A 12277-nucleotide genomic window follows, 5' to 3' on the forward strand; every position below is an offset into this window, starting at 1 on the left:
AGAGAGGCTGGCACAGCACTGACCAGCATGATCAGAGCAGCTGCAACGGAACAGGGATCGCGCTCAGCCTCACTGACCTGCGGGGAGACCCAAACCTGATCACCCACTCCATAGGAGGGAACTGCCCGAGACAGCCTGAACCCGCCACCAGTGGAGCCCCGCCGCCATCAGCTACGTCTATGGCTATCTCGAGCCCAGGGGTGAGTCACGCTCACCAGTGGGGGGGCCGGGGCCCTGGGGACAGGCCAAGCTGAGAGCAGCGGATGAACTCACACAGCTGTTCCGGCTGGCACGGCTGGCATAGGGGGCGTGAGACGGCTGGGCGAGCGGGGACCCCACCTCGCTCGCACATGGACGTCGCTGAGACTGACCGGAGCTAACCGCTGGCTGGTCCAGAGCCGGCTGGGCAGAGTCTTTCCAACCCGGCCAGCCCAATGCCGGGGACGGAGAATCCGCCAGTCAGGGCAGTTCCCATCCCGCCAGCCTGACGTGGCCACTCCTTCCAGCCAACTAGGATGGGGGGGACGTGTGTCCGCAGGCGAGGAGGGGCCCTGCCCCCGTTATCGTCGCCGTGCCGCCCAAAGGGCCCTCCACCCGTTCCCACCTCGCTCGGCCGGAGGGCCACTCCCCATTCACCAACCTCTGGCCGGAGGGCCCGCTCCACCCCCATCCCTGGCCGGAGGGCCCTCCCGCCATTCGACCACCCAGGGCCTATTTCCGACCGCTGAGGCTCTGTCCGTCGACGCGAGGCCTCCCCATTCCCACCCCTGTGCCCAGCGGGTGTGCCGTTCAACCCCGTCCAGGCTGGAGGGCCCTCGCCCGTCCCTACCCTGTGTGGCTCGGGCCTCTCGTCCCCCTCAGGCGAGGGGCCCTCCCCATTCACTCATCATGGCTGGAGGCCCTCCCCTCCGGTGGCCCCGTCTCCAACATTCTGGCTGGATGGCATCCCGAGCCGCGGGGGGGAGGGGGGCCCTCCTCAGTTCCGCACCCCATCCCGCCGAGGGCCCCCCGTTCTAGCCCACGACCGGAGACTGCCCCGTCTGCCCCGGTGGAGGGCTGGTCACGCCAGAGGGCTGCTTGCACATGTGGGGCACGGTGGAGAGCCCGGCGTCGGGGGTTGCTGTCCGGTGGGAGAGGCGCCAGCTGCTGGTAGTGGATCCTGCGTCATCCAGGCAGCGCTCGCTGCAGGGACTGCAGGGAGGGACAATCAGAGCGGCCGTGCCCCAGCCTCATCCCGCCGTGGCGGGTAACCCCGGGAGGGCCCTAATGGCGGGGGGGGGCATACTGTGGGGGGGGGAGGACGTCTCAGGGAACAGCAGTCTCGTGCGTTAGACACCTGCATCGGGGAAAGAGCCGTACCTCCTGCCACGGCGCCCACCTCTCCCAACTGAGGTCAGGTCATCTGTGACACCGCACCCTGGGCACCATCGACAGCCACTCCCCACCCAGCCAGCTCCCTCCACCCCCCGCCATTCATCCCTCCCGCACTGCGCAGCGCACCCTCCTCACGGGGTCCTCCCTGGGGGCTCAGCCAGCAGGGCGGGCGGGGGGGGGACAGGCTTAACACACCAAGGCAGCTGGACTCCCTCCCTTCCGCTGCAGGCTCTACCTCCTGGTGGGTGATGAGGTCTGCCTGGGGCCCGCTGCTGAGAGAATCAGAGCAGGGTGATTAGTGTGGCTGCCAGAAAGCGCCTCCAGGGGCTCCAGTCCAGTGCAGGGGGCCAGCCCTCCACGGCCTGGGGGAACTCCCGCCAGGCCGCGCTCAGCTCCAGCTAGGGAGTGATTCAGGGCATGGCTCCAGGAGAGGAGAGACCCAGAGCCAGGGGGCATAGGGCAACACGACCCCTGTGGCACGGGGCCTGGGGAATGAGGTCTGGGTCCTGAGTGGGTGTGACAAAGTGGGACGTTTAAGTTCTCTGAATACTGTAGAGGTGCCTCAGTTCCCCATGCAGTTCTTAAGTTCTAGTGGTGGGTCAGTGTACATAATGGCCGCACTCTGTCAGGGCAAATGAATGCTGGCCTCCCCTACTGCAGGGGATGCTAGGTGTTGGAAAGCCGGAAAAGAAAAGTCCAGAGGAGCAGGGGCTGGAGGGTGAGTCAAGTGACTGGCTGAGGATGAGGTGTGATGGGCGCGTGGGTTGGCTCACGCCCCGATGGACCCAGCTGAGGGGTCTGTTCTCTGTACCTACAGCTCTGTTTTGACCCTGTGCTGTCTCGAATAAACCTCTGGTTACTGGCTGGCTGAGAGTCACGTCTGACTGTGAAGTGGTGGTGCAAGGACCTGTGGCTTCCCAGGACCCCGCTGGGCGACGCGCTGGGGAAGCATACGGAGGGGCAGAGGATGCGAATGCTCAAGGTCAGACCAGGGGTGAAGCCGTGTGAGCTTCTCTGGAGACAGTCGCTCACAGAGAGGAACTCCCAGAGCCTGTCTGCTTGTGGGAGCAGTTCCAGAGCATCATAGAAAATCAGAAGGCACACTGGTCAGACTAAAGGTCTTCTAGTCCAGTATCCTGTCCCTGAAGGCGGCCAATGCAGGTGCCCCAGAGGGAGTGACTAAAGGCATGATGAGGATCTCTCTCCTGCCGTATCTCCATCCTCTACAAACAGAGGCTAGGCACAATTTCCACCATCTATAGCTTAATGACTGTAACACCCATGAATTCTAGTTCTTTTTAAACCCTGTTAGTCCCACCTTCACAACCTCAGGGAAGGAGTCCACAAGTTGACTGTGGCGCGTGAAGAAGCCTCTTTGAATTGTTTAAACTGCGTGCTATAATTTCACTTGGGACCCCTAGTTCTTGTATTATGGAATAAGTAACTTCTTGCTTATCACTCTTCCCACATCACGATGATTTTATAAACCGTTATCATATCCCCCCTTAGTCTCCTTATTCCAAGCTGAAGAGTCTGGCCTCTAATCTTTCCTCATATGGGGCCCTTCCAAACCCCTAATCAGTTTAGTTCCCTTCTCTGAACCTTTTCTAGTGCCAGATATCTTTTTTGAGGGAGGAGACCACACTGCACAAGTTTCGAGATGTGGTACCATGGATTTATATAAGGGATAATACTCGTCTATCCCTCTATCCCTTTTAATGATTCCTAACATCCGTTTGCTTTTTGACCTCTGCGCACTGTGTGGACATCTTCAAGAACTATCCACGATGACTCCAAGATCTTTTTCCTGACTCGTTGTAGCTAAAATGCCATCACATGTTATGTATGTTGGGTTTTTTTCCAATGTGATCAACTATTTAGCACATTAATTTTCATTTGCCATTTTGTTGCCAACACTTAGTTTGTGAGATCTTTTGAGTTCTTCACAATCTGCTTTGGTCCTTAATATTGAGCGTTTAGCATGCCAGGGACTCCGTGACAGTGGGTACTGGGATGGAATAGCTGGGAATCTCTCCAGTGGCAGGCTGGGCCACGGTCGGCCAGGTCTGGGGCAGGGGACAGGTTGCTCATGCGCTGACCAGGATGGCGACCAGACTTGCCCATTCCCCTCGTGTACACCGCCAGTGTCTTGCAACACATCCTGTCTCGACAGGCTGTAAGAGCCCAGACACCCACCTCTGCCCACCGTGGACCTGGCTGTGCCGGAGGAAGGCACGTGCTCCAGGGCCCAATCGCGGCCGTCGGTGCGTCGGCACAGTCGCTGACGCATCAACGCGGAGGCGTCGATGCAGCCGACAGACAAGTGCGCGTGGAAGTTGGGAGAGGGGCAGCGCAGGGGCAGGGCGCAGACGGGCGTCCTGGAGGAGGGCCAGAGCCGGGGTCTAAGAAGAGCAATGTTGAGAGGGAGCTCCGGCGGCTGGGCAGAGGCATAACAAGCAGCCAGCTCAGCTTCGGCAGGCCAGGTAGGGGAACATTTCTGTGTCTGGCACCTACCCGGGCCCTCCACTCTAAGCTGTGGCGCAGCTCTAAGCAACCTGGTCTGGGCTTTGCTCTGCACCATGGATAGGCAGCCCCTCGGGCTGGGAGGCGGCGGCTGATCGCGGACTGCCCCTTCAGCCTGAGCTGCGATGCTCAGGGGTGGTTGAAAGCTCATCCCCCGCACTAAGATGCTGCCCCCTCTGGGGAGGGCCACGGGTAGGTTGGGTTGAACAGCCAACCGCCACTGCCACCAGCAGTGAAGGACAGGCTGAGACTCCAGGACACTCCTGCCCACAGGGTAGCCCAGCCCTGTCCTGGGCTGGATCCTGCCGCTCCGCAGCGCAGTTCATCAGAGAAGTCTCCGCAATCATCAACTCCGTGTTGCACACGGTGCCGGTGCAGCGGGACAAGCGTCCTTGGGCACTGGACTCCCTGCTGTCAGGGCCTCCGGCCGCGAGTGCGGTCAGTGCCCAGGGTCAGTGTGGCAGAGAGGAGAGAAAACAGGTGAGGCGGGGAAGAGAGGCAATTCCTGGGTCAGTCCTGAGATGCCCTGCTAAGAAACCAGACCCAACCCAGGGGGCCCTTATACACATCTGCCCTGCCCTCCACCCCCTGCTTCTCCAGGACCCCTGTGATGGAGTGTGGAGGTTTTGTTTTTTTCGTGTGTTTCCAGGGGTTGCAATGCAGAGGGAGGGGACTCAGTTCCTGGGTATAGTGTTAACAGGGGAGAGGAAGGGAGTTTGTTGTTCCAGAGGACAGGAAGGGAATTGGGACTCCAGCAAGGCCGGAGAAGGGACCAGCGACTGGGTGGTATCCGGAGACCGCTCAGAAGCGCGCCGGTTCTGGCCAGGGGGAGGACAATGGGCTGTGAGCGAGGACCCGGTGACCTGACCAGCTGTTCTGGCCAGATGCCAGAGACAGAAGAAGGGGAGAGGCAGCGGAGGCCCTGTTACCTGGAGGAAGCAATGGACAGAGGGGTTGGGATAGCGGACGCCAGCTGGACAGGGGGCTCGTGGGCTGGAGAGGGGGAGCAGCGCCGAGCCATGGCTGCAGGGGACTGGGATGTGCTGGGCGAGGGGGCCAGGCATGGCGCAGAGATTCCTGTGCTGGTTACCTCTCAATAACCTCTGTGTTATGCTGGCTGAGAGTCACTCGGTGCTGTCCCGGTGGGAGGAGGCGCTCAGCTGCTGGTAGTGGATCCTGCCGTCGTCCAGGCCCAGCGGCTCGCTGCAGGGACCTGCAGGAGAAGGGACAACTCAGAGCGGCCGTGCCCCCCCAGCACCCCTATGCCCCTCGCCCGTGGCGGGTAACCCCGGGAGGGCCCCTAATGGCGGGGGGAGGGCAGTACCTGTGGGGGTGGGGAGGACGTCTCCAGGGAACAGCCAGTCCTCTGTGCCTTTAGACACCTGCATCGGGGAAAGAGCCGTTACCCCTCCTGCCACCGGCCGCCCACCTCTCCCCTACTCTGGCAGGTCAGGTCCCATCTGTGACCCACCCGCACCCCTGGGCACCATCGACAGCCACTCCCCCACCCCTGCAGCCAGCCGCTCCCCTCCCCACCCCTCCAGCCATTCATTTCCCCCTCCCGCACCCCTGCTGCCAGCCGCTCCCCTCCTCACAGGGGTCCCTCCCTGGGTGGCAGCTCAGCCAGGCAGGGCGGGGGGGCGGGGGACGTGGGGACAGGCCATTAACACACCAACAGGGCAGCTGGGAGACTCCCCTCCCTTCCCCCGCTGCAGGCTCTCTCACCTCCTTGGTGGGTGATGAGGTCTGCCTGGGGGCCCAGCTGCTGAGAGAATCAGAGCAAAGGGTGAATTAGTGGTGCCTGCCCAGAAAGCTGCCTCCCAGGGGCTCCAGTCCCAGTGCATGGGGCAGCCCCTCTCCACCGGCCTGGGGGAACTCCCAGCCCAGGCCTGCCTGCTCAGCTCTACCATGCTAGGGAGTGATTCAGGGCATGGCTCCCAGGAGAGGAAGAGACCCGCAGAGCCAGGGGTGCATAGGGCAACACGCCCCTGCTGGCCAGCGGGGCCTGGGGAATGGAGGTCTGGGTCCCTGAGTGGGTGTGACAAAGTGGGACTGTTCTTAATGTTTCCTCTGAATACTGTAGAGGTGCCTCAGTTTCCCCCATGCAGTTCTTAAGTCTCTAGGTGGTGGGTCAGTGTACATAAATGGCCGACACTCTGTCACGTGGCAATTAATGGCCTGGGCCCTCCCCTCCACTGCAAGGGGATGCTAACGGTGTTGGAGAAGCCCGGAAAAGGACAAAGTCCAGAGGAGCAGGGGCTGGAGGGTGAGTCAATTTGGGACTGGCTGAGGATGAGGTGTGAGGGCAGACGTGGGGTCTGGCTCACTGCCCCCCAGGATGGACCCAGCTGAGGGGTCCTGTTCTCTGTACCTACAAGCTCTGTTTTAGACCCTGTTCCTGTCATCGAATAAACCTCTGTGTTACTGGCTGGCTGAGAGTCACGTCTGACTGTGAAGTGGTGGTGCAGGACCCTGTGGCTTCCCCAGGACCCCGCCTGGGCGACTCGCTGTGGGAAGCATACGGAGGGGCAGAGGATGCTGAATGCTCCAAGGTCAGACCCAGGAGGTGAAGCCGTGTGAGCTTCTTCTTAACCGGAGACAGCGCTCACAGAGAGGAGACTTCCAGAGCCTGTCTGCTTTGTAGGGGAGGCAGTTCCAAGCATCATAAGAACAGCACAGAATGCCACACTGGGTCAGACTAAAGGTTCCATCTCCAGTCCAGTATCCCCTGTCCCTGACAGCGGCCAATGCAGGTGCCCCAGAGGGAGTGAACCTAACAGGCAATGATCAAGTGATCTCTCTCCTGCCGTCCTGCTCCATCCCTCTGACAAACAGAGGCAGGGACACAATCCTTACCCATCCTGGCTAATACCATTAATGGACTTAACCACCATGAATTTATCCAGTTCTCTTTTAAACCTGTTATAGTCCCAGCCTTCACAACCTCCTCAGGTAAGGAGTCCACAAGTTGACTGTGCGCTGCGTGAAGAAGAACTTCCTTTGATTGTTTTAACCTGCTGCCTATTAATTCACTTGGTACCCCTAGTTCTTGTCATTATGGAATAGTAAATAACTTTTGCTTATCCACTTCTCCACATCACTCATGATTTTATAAACCGTTATCATATCCCCCTTAGTTCCTCTTTTCCAAGCTGAAGATCTGCCTCTTAATCTTTCCTCATATGGGGCCCTCTCAAACCCCTAATCAGTTTAGTTCCTTCTCTGAACCTTTTCTAGTGCCAGTATATCTTTTTTGAGGTGAGGGACACATCTGCAACAGTATTCGAGATGTGGGCGTACCATGGATTTATATAAGGGCAATAACATATTCTCAGTCCTTACCTCTATCCCTTTTAATGAGATTCCTAACATCCTGTTTGCTTTTTGACCGCCTCTGCGCACTGTGTGGACATCTTCAGAGAACATCCACGATGACTCCAAGATCTTTTTCCTGACTCGTTGTAGCTAAATTGCCCCATCACATGTATGTATAGTTGGGTATTTTTTTCCAATGTTGCATCCACTTTACATTTAGCCACATACAATTTCATTTGCCATTTTGTTGCCCAATCATTAGTTTTGTGAGAATCTTTTGAAGTTCTCACAATCTGCTTTGGTCCTTAACTATCTTGTAGCAGTTTACGATTGCCCAGGGACTCCCGTGACAGTGGTACTGGGATGAACTAGCTGGGAATCTCCTCCAGTGGCAGGCTGGGCCCCACGGCTAGGCCAGGTCTGGGCAGGCGGCAGGGTTTCGCTCATGCCGCTGACCCAGGATGGCCCGACCAGACTTGCCCCATTCCCTCGCTGTACACGCCCACTGTCTCTGCAACACATCCCTGTCTCTGACAGCCTCGTCAAGAGCCCAGGCAACCCCCCCTCTGCCCCCGTGGTACCTGGCTGTGCCGGCAGGAAGGCACGTGTCTCCCCGCGCAGGGCCCACAGCGGCCTCGTCGGTGCGTCCGGACAGTCGCTGACGCATCAACACTGCCGGGAGCGTCGATGCAGCCGACAGACAAGTGCGCGTGGAAGTGGGAGAGGGGCAGGCAGGGGCGAGGGCCGCACGGACGGGGCTGTCGCCTGGGAGGGACAGAGCCGGGGCTGTAAAGCACCGAGCAATGTTGGGAGGGAGGGAGCTCCCGGCAGGCAGGTACCGAGAGGCCTGCACAAGCCAGCCAGCTCAGCTGCTTTCGCCAGGCTCCTAGGCCAAGGCCAGGGGAACATTTCCTGTTCTGGCAACCACCCGCCCTCCCACTCTAATGTGTGCTGCAGCTCCAAGTCAACCTGGTCTGTGGGCTTGCTCTCGCACCATGGATAGCAGCCCCTCTGGCTGGAGGCGGCGGCTGATCGGACGGACTGCCCCTTCCAGACCTGAGCTGCAGCTCCCTCAAGGGGTGGTTGAAAAAAGCTCACCCCCCAGCACTAAGATGCTGCCCCCCTCTGGGGGAAGGCCCACGGTTAGGTTAGGGTTAACAGCCAACACGCCACTGCCACAGCCAGTGGAAGGACAGCTGAGACTCCAGGACACCCTGCACCCCAAGGTAGCCCAGCCCTGTCCTGGGCTGGATCCTGCCGCCACCGAGCGCAGTTCAATTCCGAGAAGTCTTCCGCAATCATCAACTCCGTTGGCACACGGTGCCGTGGGGCAGCGGGACACAGCGTCCGTTGCGGCACTGAACTCCCCTGTTCGGCAGGGCCTCCGGCCCGCAGTGCGGTCAAGTGCCCCAGGGTCACTGTGGCGGCAGAGAGGAGAGAAAACAGGTGAGGCGGGGAATGAGGCAATTCCTGGGTCAAGTCCCTGAGATGCCCCTGCCTAAGAAACCAGACCCACAACCCAGGGGGCGCCATATCACATCTCCCCTGCCCCTCCACCCCCCCTGCCTCTCTCCAGGACCCTGTGATGGAGTGTGAGGTTTTCTTGTTTCTTTCCGTTGTTTCCAGGGTTGCATGCAGAGGGAGGGGACTCAGTTCCCTGGGTGTATGAGTGTTAACAAGGGAGAGGAAGGGAGTTTGTTGTTCAGAGAGACAGGAAGGGACTTGGGACCCAGCCAATGCCGAGAAGGAGAACCCCAGCGACTGGGACCTGGGTATCGTGAGACCCAGCTCAGAAGCGCGCCGTTCTGGCCAGTGGAGGACAATGGGCTGTGAGCGAGGACCCGTGACCTGACCAGCTGGTTCTGGCCAATGCACCAGAGCAGAAGAAGGGGAGAGGAGACCGAGGCGACACTGTTTACCTGGAGAGAAGACAATGGACAGAGGGGCTTGGGATATCGGACGCCAGCTGGAACAGGGGGGCTCTGGGCTGGAGAGGGGGAGCAGGCAGATGCCCACCTGGCCTGCAGGGGACTGGTATGTGCTGGGCTGAGGGCGGCCAAGGCTGAGGCCCAGAGAATTTCCTGTGCTGGGTTCACCTCTCAATAACTCTCTGTTTATGCTGGCTGAGAGTTCACTGGCGGGGGCGGGGGGGTTGGGGCTTACACCAGTGAAGGAGCGTCTTCCCAGGCACCACTCCAGAGCCCCGGGGGAGCCCCGGGCCGGTGGAGCTGTGACAGCCCCCAAACCAACCTCCCCCCAGACACCTCCACACGGCTGCTGGGGGCTTGGTCAGGAAGGTACCTTGGGCTCCGGCTGGGCGTCCGCAGAGACCTCCCGGTATTCGTGCCACCTCAGCCCATCCATGCTGAACTGCAGGAGGAAGCTGGTAACGTAGGCATCCGAGGAGCCTGCCCCCTGCACCACCACCCCTGGGGGATGAAAACACAGCACAGCTCAGGGCCCCTGCAGGGACACGGGGCTCTCCGGGGTATGGGCCGGGGAGACCCAGGAATCAGCACCAGCTTGTGAGCTGAGAGCTGCCCCTTGGCAGCAGGGCTATGGGAGGGTTGGGTCTGATGCCAAGCCCGGCTGGGCCTGGCACCCCGGCTGCACAGCGCCACACGATCATCCCCAGCCCGCTCACCTGGAGAGCAGGACCCAGTGCTGCCAGCCCGGGACTGGCCTGCCCGATGGCTCAGCCTCTTGTCCAGTGGCAGGGAGTCCCACAGCCAACAGCCAAGGGCTGAGGGTGATGCCCCGGCTCGGTGACCCATGTCTTCTTAGGGATACAGGTGGCCCAGACAGTAACCGGGTCCTGGGCTGCTGAGGGCTCTGAAGAGGCTCCGCACTTAGCCCAGCCCAGGGTGTGGAGAGCCAGGGCAGGGCACCGAGCAGCAGGGGATGTGCAGCAGGCAGCCTGGCACCACTCCCCAGCACTGCCCTAGGGCTCTGGGGTCTCCTGCGCCTCCCGAAAGCCAGGGACGGCGGGGACTGGAGCGTGCTCACCCCATAAGTACATAAGAGTAGCCAGACTGGGTCAGACCAAAGGTCTGTCCAGCCCAGTGTCCTGTTGTGACCAAGTGGGGCTGTTCTGGCTGTGTTCTGTGAATGCTGAGTGGGGAGTACTGACCTGGGAAGGTGGCAGGGGGTTGTGCTGGGACTGCCGGCACTGGGGAAGGGAGGATACCTGAGCATGTCACCTGAGAACCAGGAGGGGGGCTGGAGGCCAGGTGACACCTCTGCCCGGGAATCTGGACAAAGGCTGGGGGAGGAGCCGGGGTGAGGCTGAGTGAGAGGCTGGAGCATTTTTCAGTTTGAAGCTGGCTAGGGACCCCAGATGAACCTAACTAAGTGGGGTCCTGTTGTCTGTACCGGCAAGACCTGTGTTGGACTGTGTTCCTGTCATCCAAATAAACCTCTGTTTTACTGGCTGGCTGAGAGTCACATCTGACTGCGCAGTGGGGGTCCAGGACCCTGTAGCTTCCCCAGGACCCCAATGGGGCGGACTTGCTGTGGGAAGCTCACGGAGGGGCAGAGGATGCTGAATGCTCCAAGGAGAGACCCAGGAGGTGAAGCCGTGTGAGCTTCTTGCCCTGGAGACAGTCTGCTCCAAGGGAGAGGAGGCTCCCCAAAGTCCTGACTGGCTTTGTGGGGAGCAGTTCCAGAGCTTCGCCCGGGGACTCCATGACACCTGTCTACCGACAGTGGCCAATGCCAGGTGCCCCAGAGGGAGTGAACCTAACAAGCAATGACCAAGTGATCTCTCTCCTGCCATCTGTCTCCACCCTCTGACAAACAGAGGCTAGGGACACCATTCCTTACGCATCCTGGCTAATAGCCATTAATGCACTTAAACTCCAGGAATTTATCCAGAGGCTTTATACCCCACGATGCCAGGCCAGGCACCTACCTGTGAGGTTCCTGGGCTCCAGCAGATCCACCTGCAGGTAGGGCGGCTTGGAAAGCAGCTCGTGGTACACCTCTGCTTGGGGCGCCCAGCCCTGCAGGTCCGAGCCCGGGAGCACGTGGTTGAGGCGCCCGGCGTGGGCAGGGTTCTCCAGCTGCTGGGAGGAGGCTGTGAAGCAGCTGGCTGGCAAGGAGGCCAGGCCCAGGGGGCCATAGCACTGGTCTGCAGACAGGACAGAGATGGGGGTCACGGGCGCTGCTGTGCACGGAGGGGGGCAGAGACAGAGGCAGGCGGCTGGGACTGGCCAAGGTACCCAAGGGAGCTGGGCTGAGTGGAGGGGCTTGGCAGCAGAGCCCGACTCAGGAGATGCTCCTGCCCCGTGCTGGGAGTCAGAGCCTGACCAGCCCCGTCGAGTCCATCCCAGAGACCCCTGTCTGAGTGACCCCCTCCCCCAGTTCATGGGGGCGCTCCCAGAGCCTGTGGAGTCAGGACTTACCTCCAAGAGGGGGCAGCGGGAAGGTGATGAGGGGAGGGCTGGTGGAGGCAGCCGGGCTGGCCAGGGTGGTGCCCGGGGGCCTGGTCGGCGGGACAGCAGGCGCGCTGGTCCTGTTCTCATCTGAGAGGGGTGACAGGATTTCTGCCTTGGTCCCTTCCACTCTGGGCCCCCCACACCATGGCTCCCACCCAGGATATCCCCGAACAGCCCTGGGGACAGGAGTCCCCCATGTACCTCCCTTCTCCCTTGGGGGGCCAGGCTCGCTGCTGCCTTTGATCCCAGGGGAAAGGGGCAGCACATCTCAGGGGAGCCCAGGGGGCTGCAGAACCCGCCCCGCAGCCGCCCCCATGCTGGGGACAGCACAGACTACTGGGGGGCTGCGGGTTAGGTCTGAGGGGCATCGGCTGGGGGTGGGGCGTGCCAGGTAGGGATGCAGGGGGGCGCGCCAGGACTGGCTGGGGCATGTCTTGTGAAAGTCCCTTCCTTCCTGCCCCCCAGTGCCATGCAGCCATGGGCCCCATGACACCCCCCCACCGGCACCTCCCCCAGCGCCATGGTCCAAGCACGGCAGCACTGCCCCCTTGCCCCCTCAGCACCATGGAGCCACAGGACCCACCCCTCCAGGCCTCCTCCCAGCACCATGGAGCCACAGGCCCCACAAC

General features: G+C 60.8%; 1 protein-coding gene across 1 annotated transcript in view; it reads right to left on the reverse strand.

The window, feature by feature from the left end:
- Positions 1–12277, reverse strand: part of LOC116838058 (SCO-spondin-like) — a 168823-nt gene that overhangs the window by 96009 nt on the left and 60537 nt on the right. The window contains exons 32-34 of the mRNA XM_075063419.1: positions 11616–11735; positions 11123–11341; positions 9544–9641 (exon numbers count right to left, since the gene is read on the reverse strand). Of these exons, the coding sequence (XP_074919520.1) occupies positions 9544–9641; positions 11123–11341; positions 11616–11735 (437 nt within the window). The remainder of the gene's footprint in view (positions 1–9543; positions 9642–11122; positions 11342–11615; positions 11736–12277) is intronic.

Source organism: Chelonoidis abingdonii, chromosome 2 (genome assembly GCF_003597395.2).
Source record: "Chelonoidis abingdonii isolate Lonesome George chromosome 2, CheloAbing_2.0, whole genome shotgun sequence".
In the NCBI taxonomy this organism is placed as follows: Eukaryota; Metazoa; Chordata; order Testudines; family Testudinidae; genus Chelonoidis; species Chelonoidis abingdonii.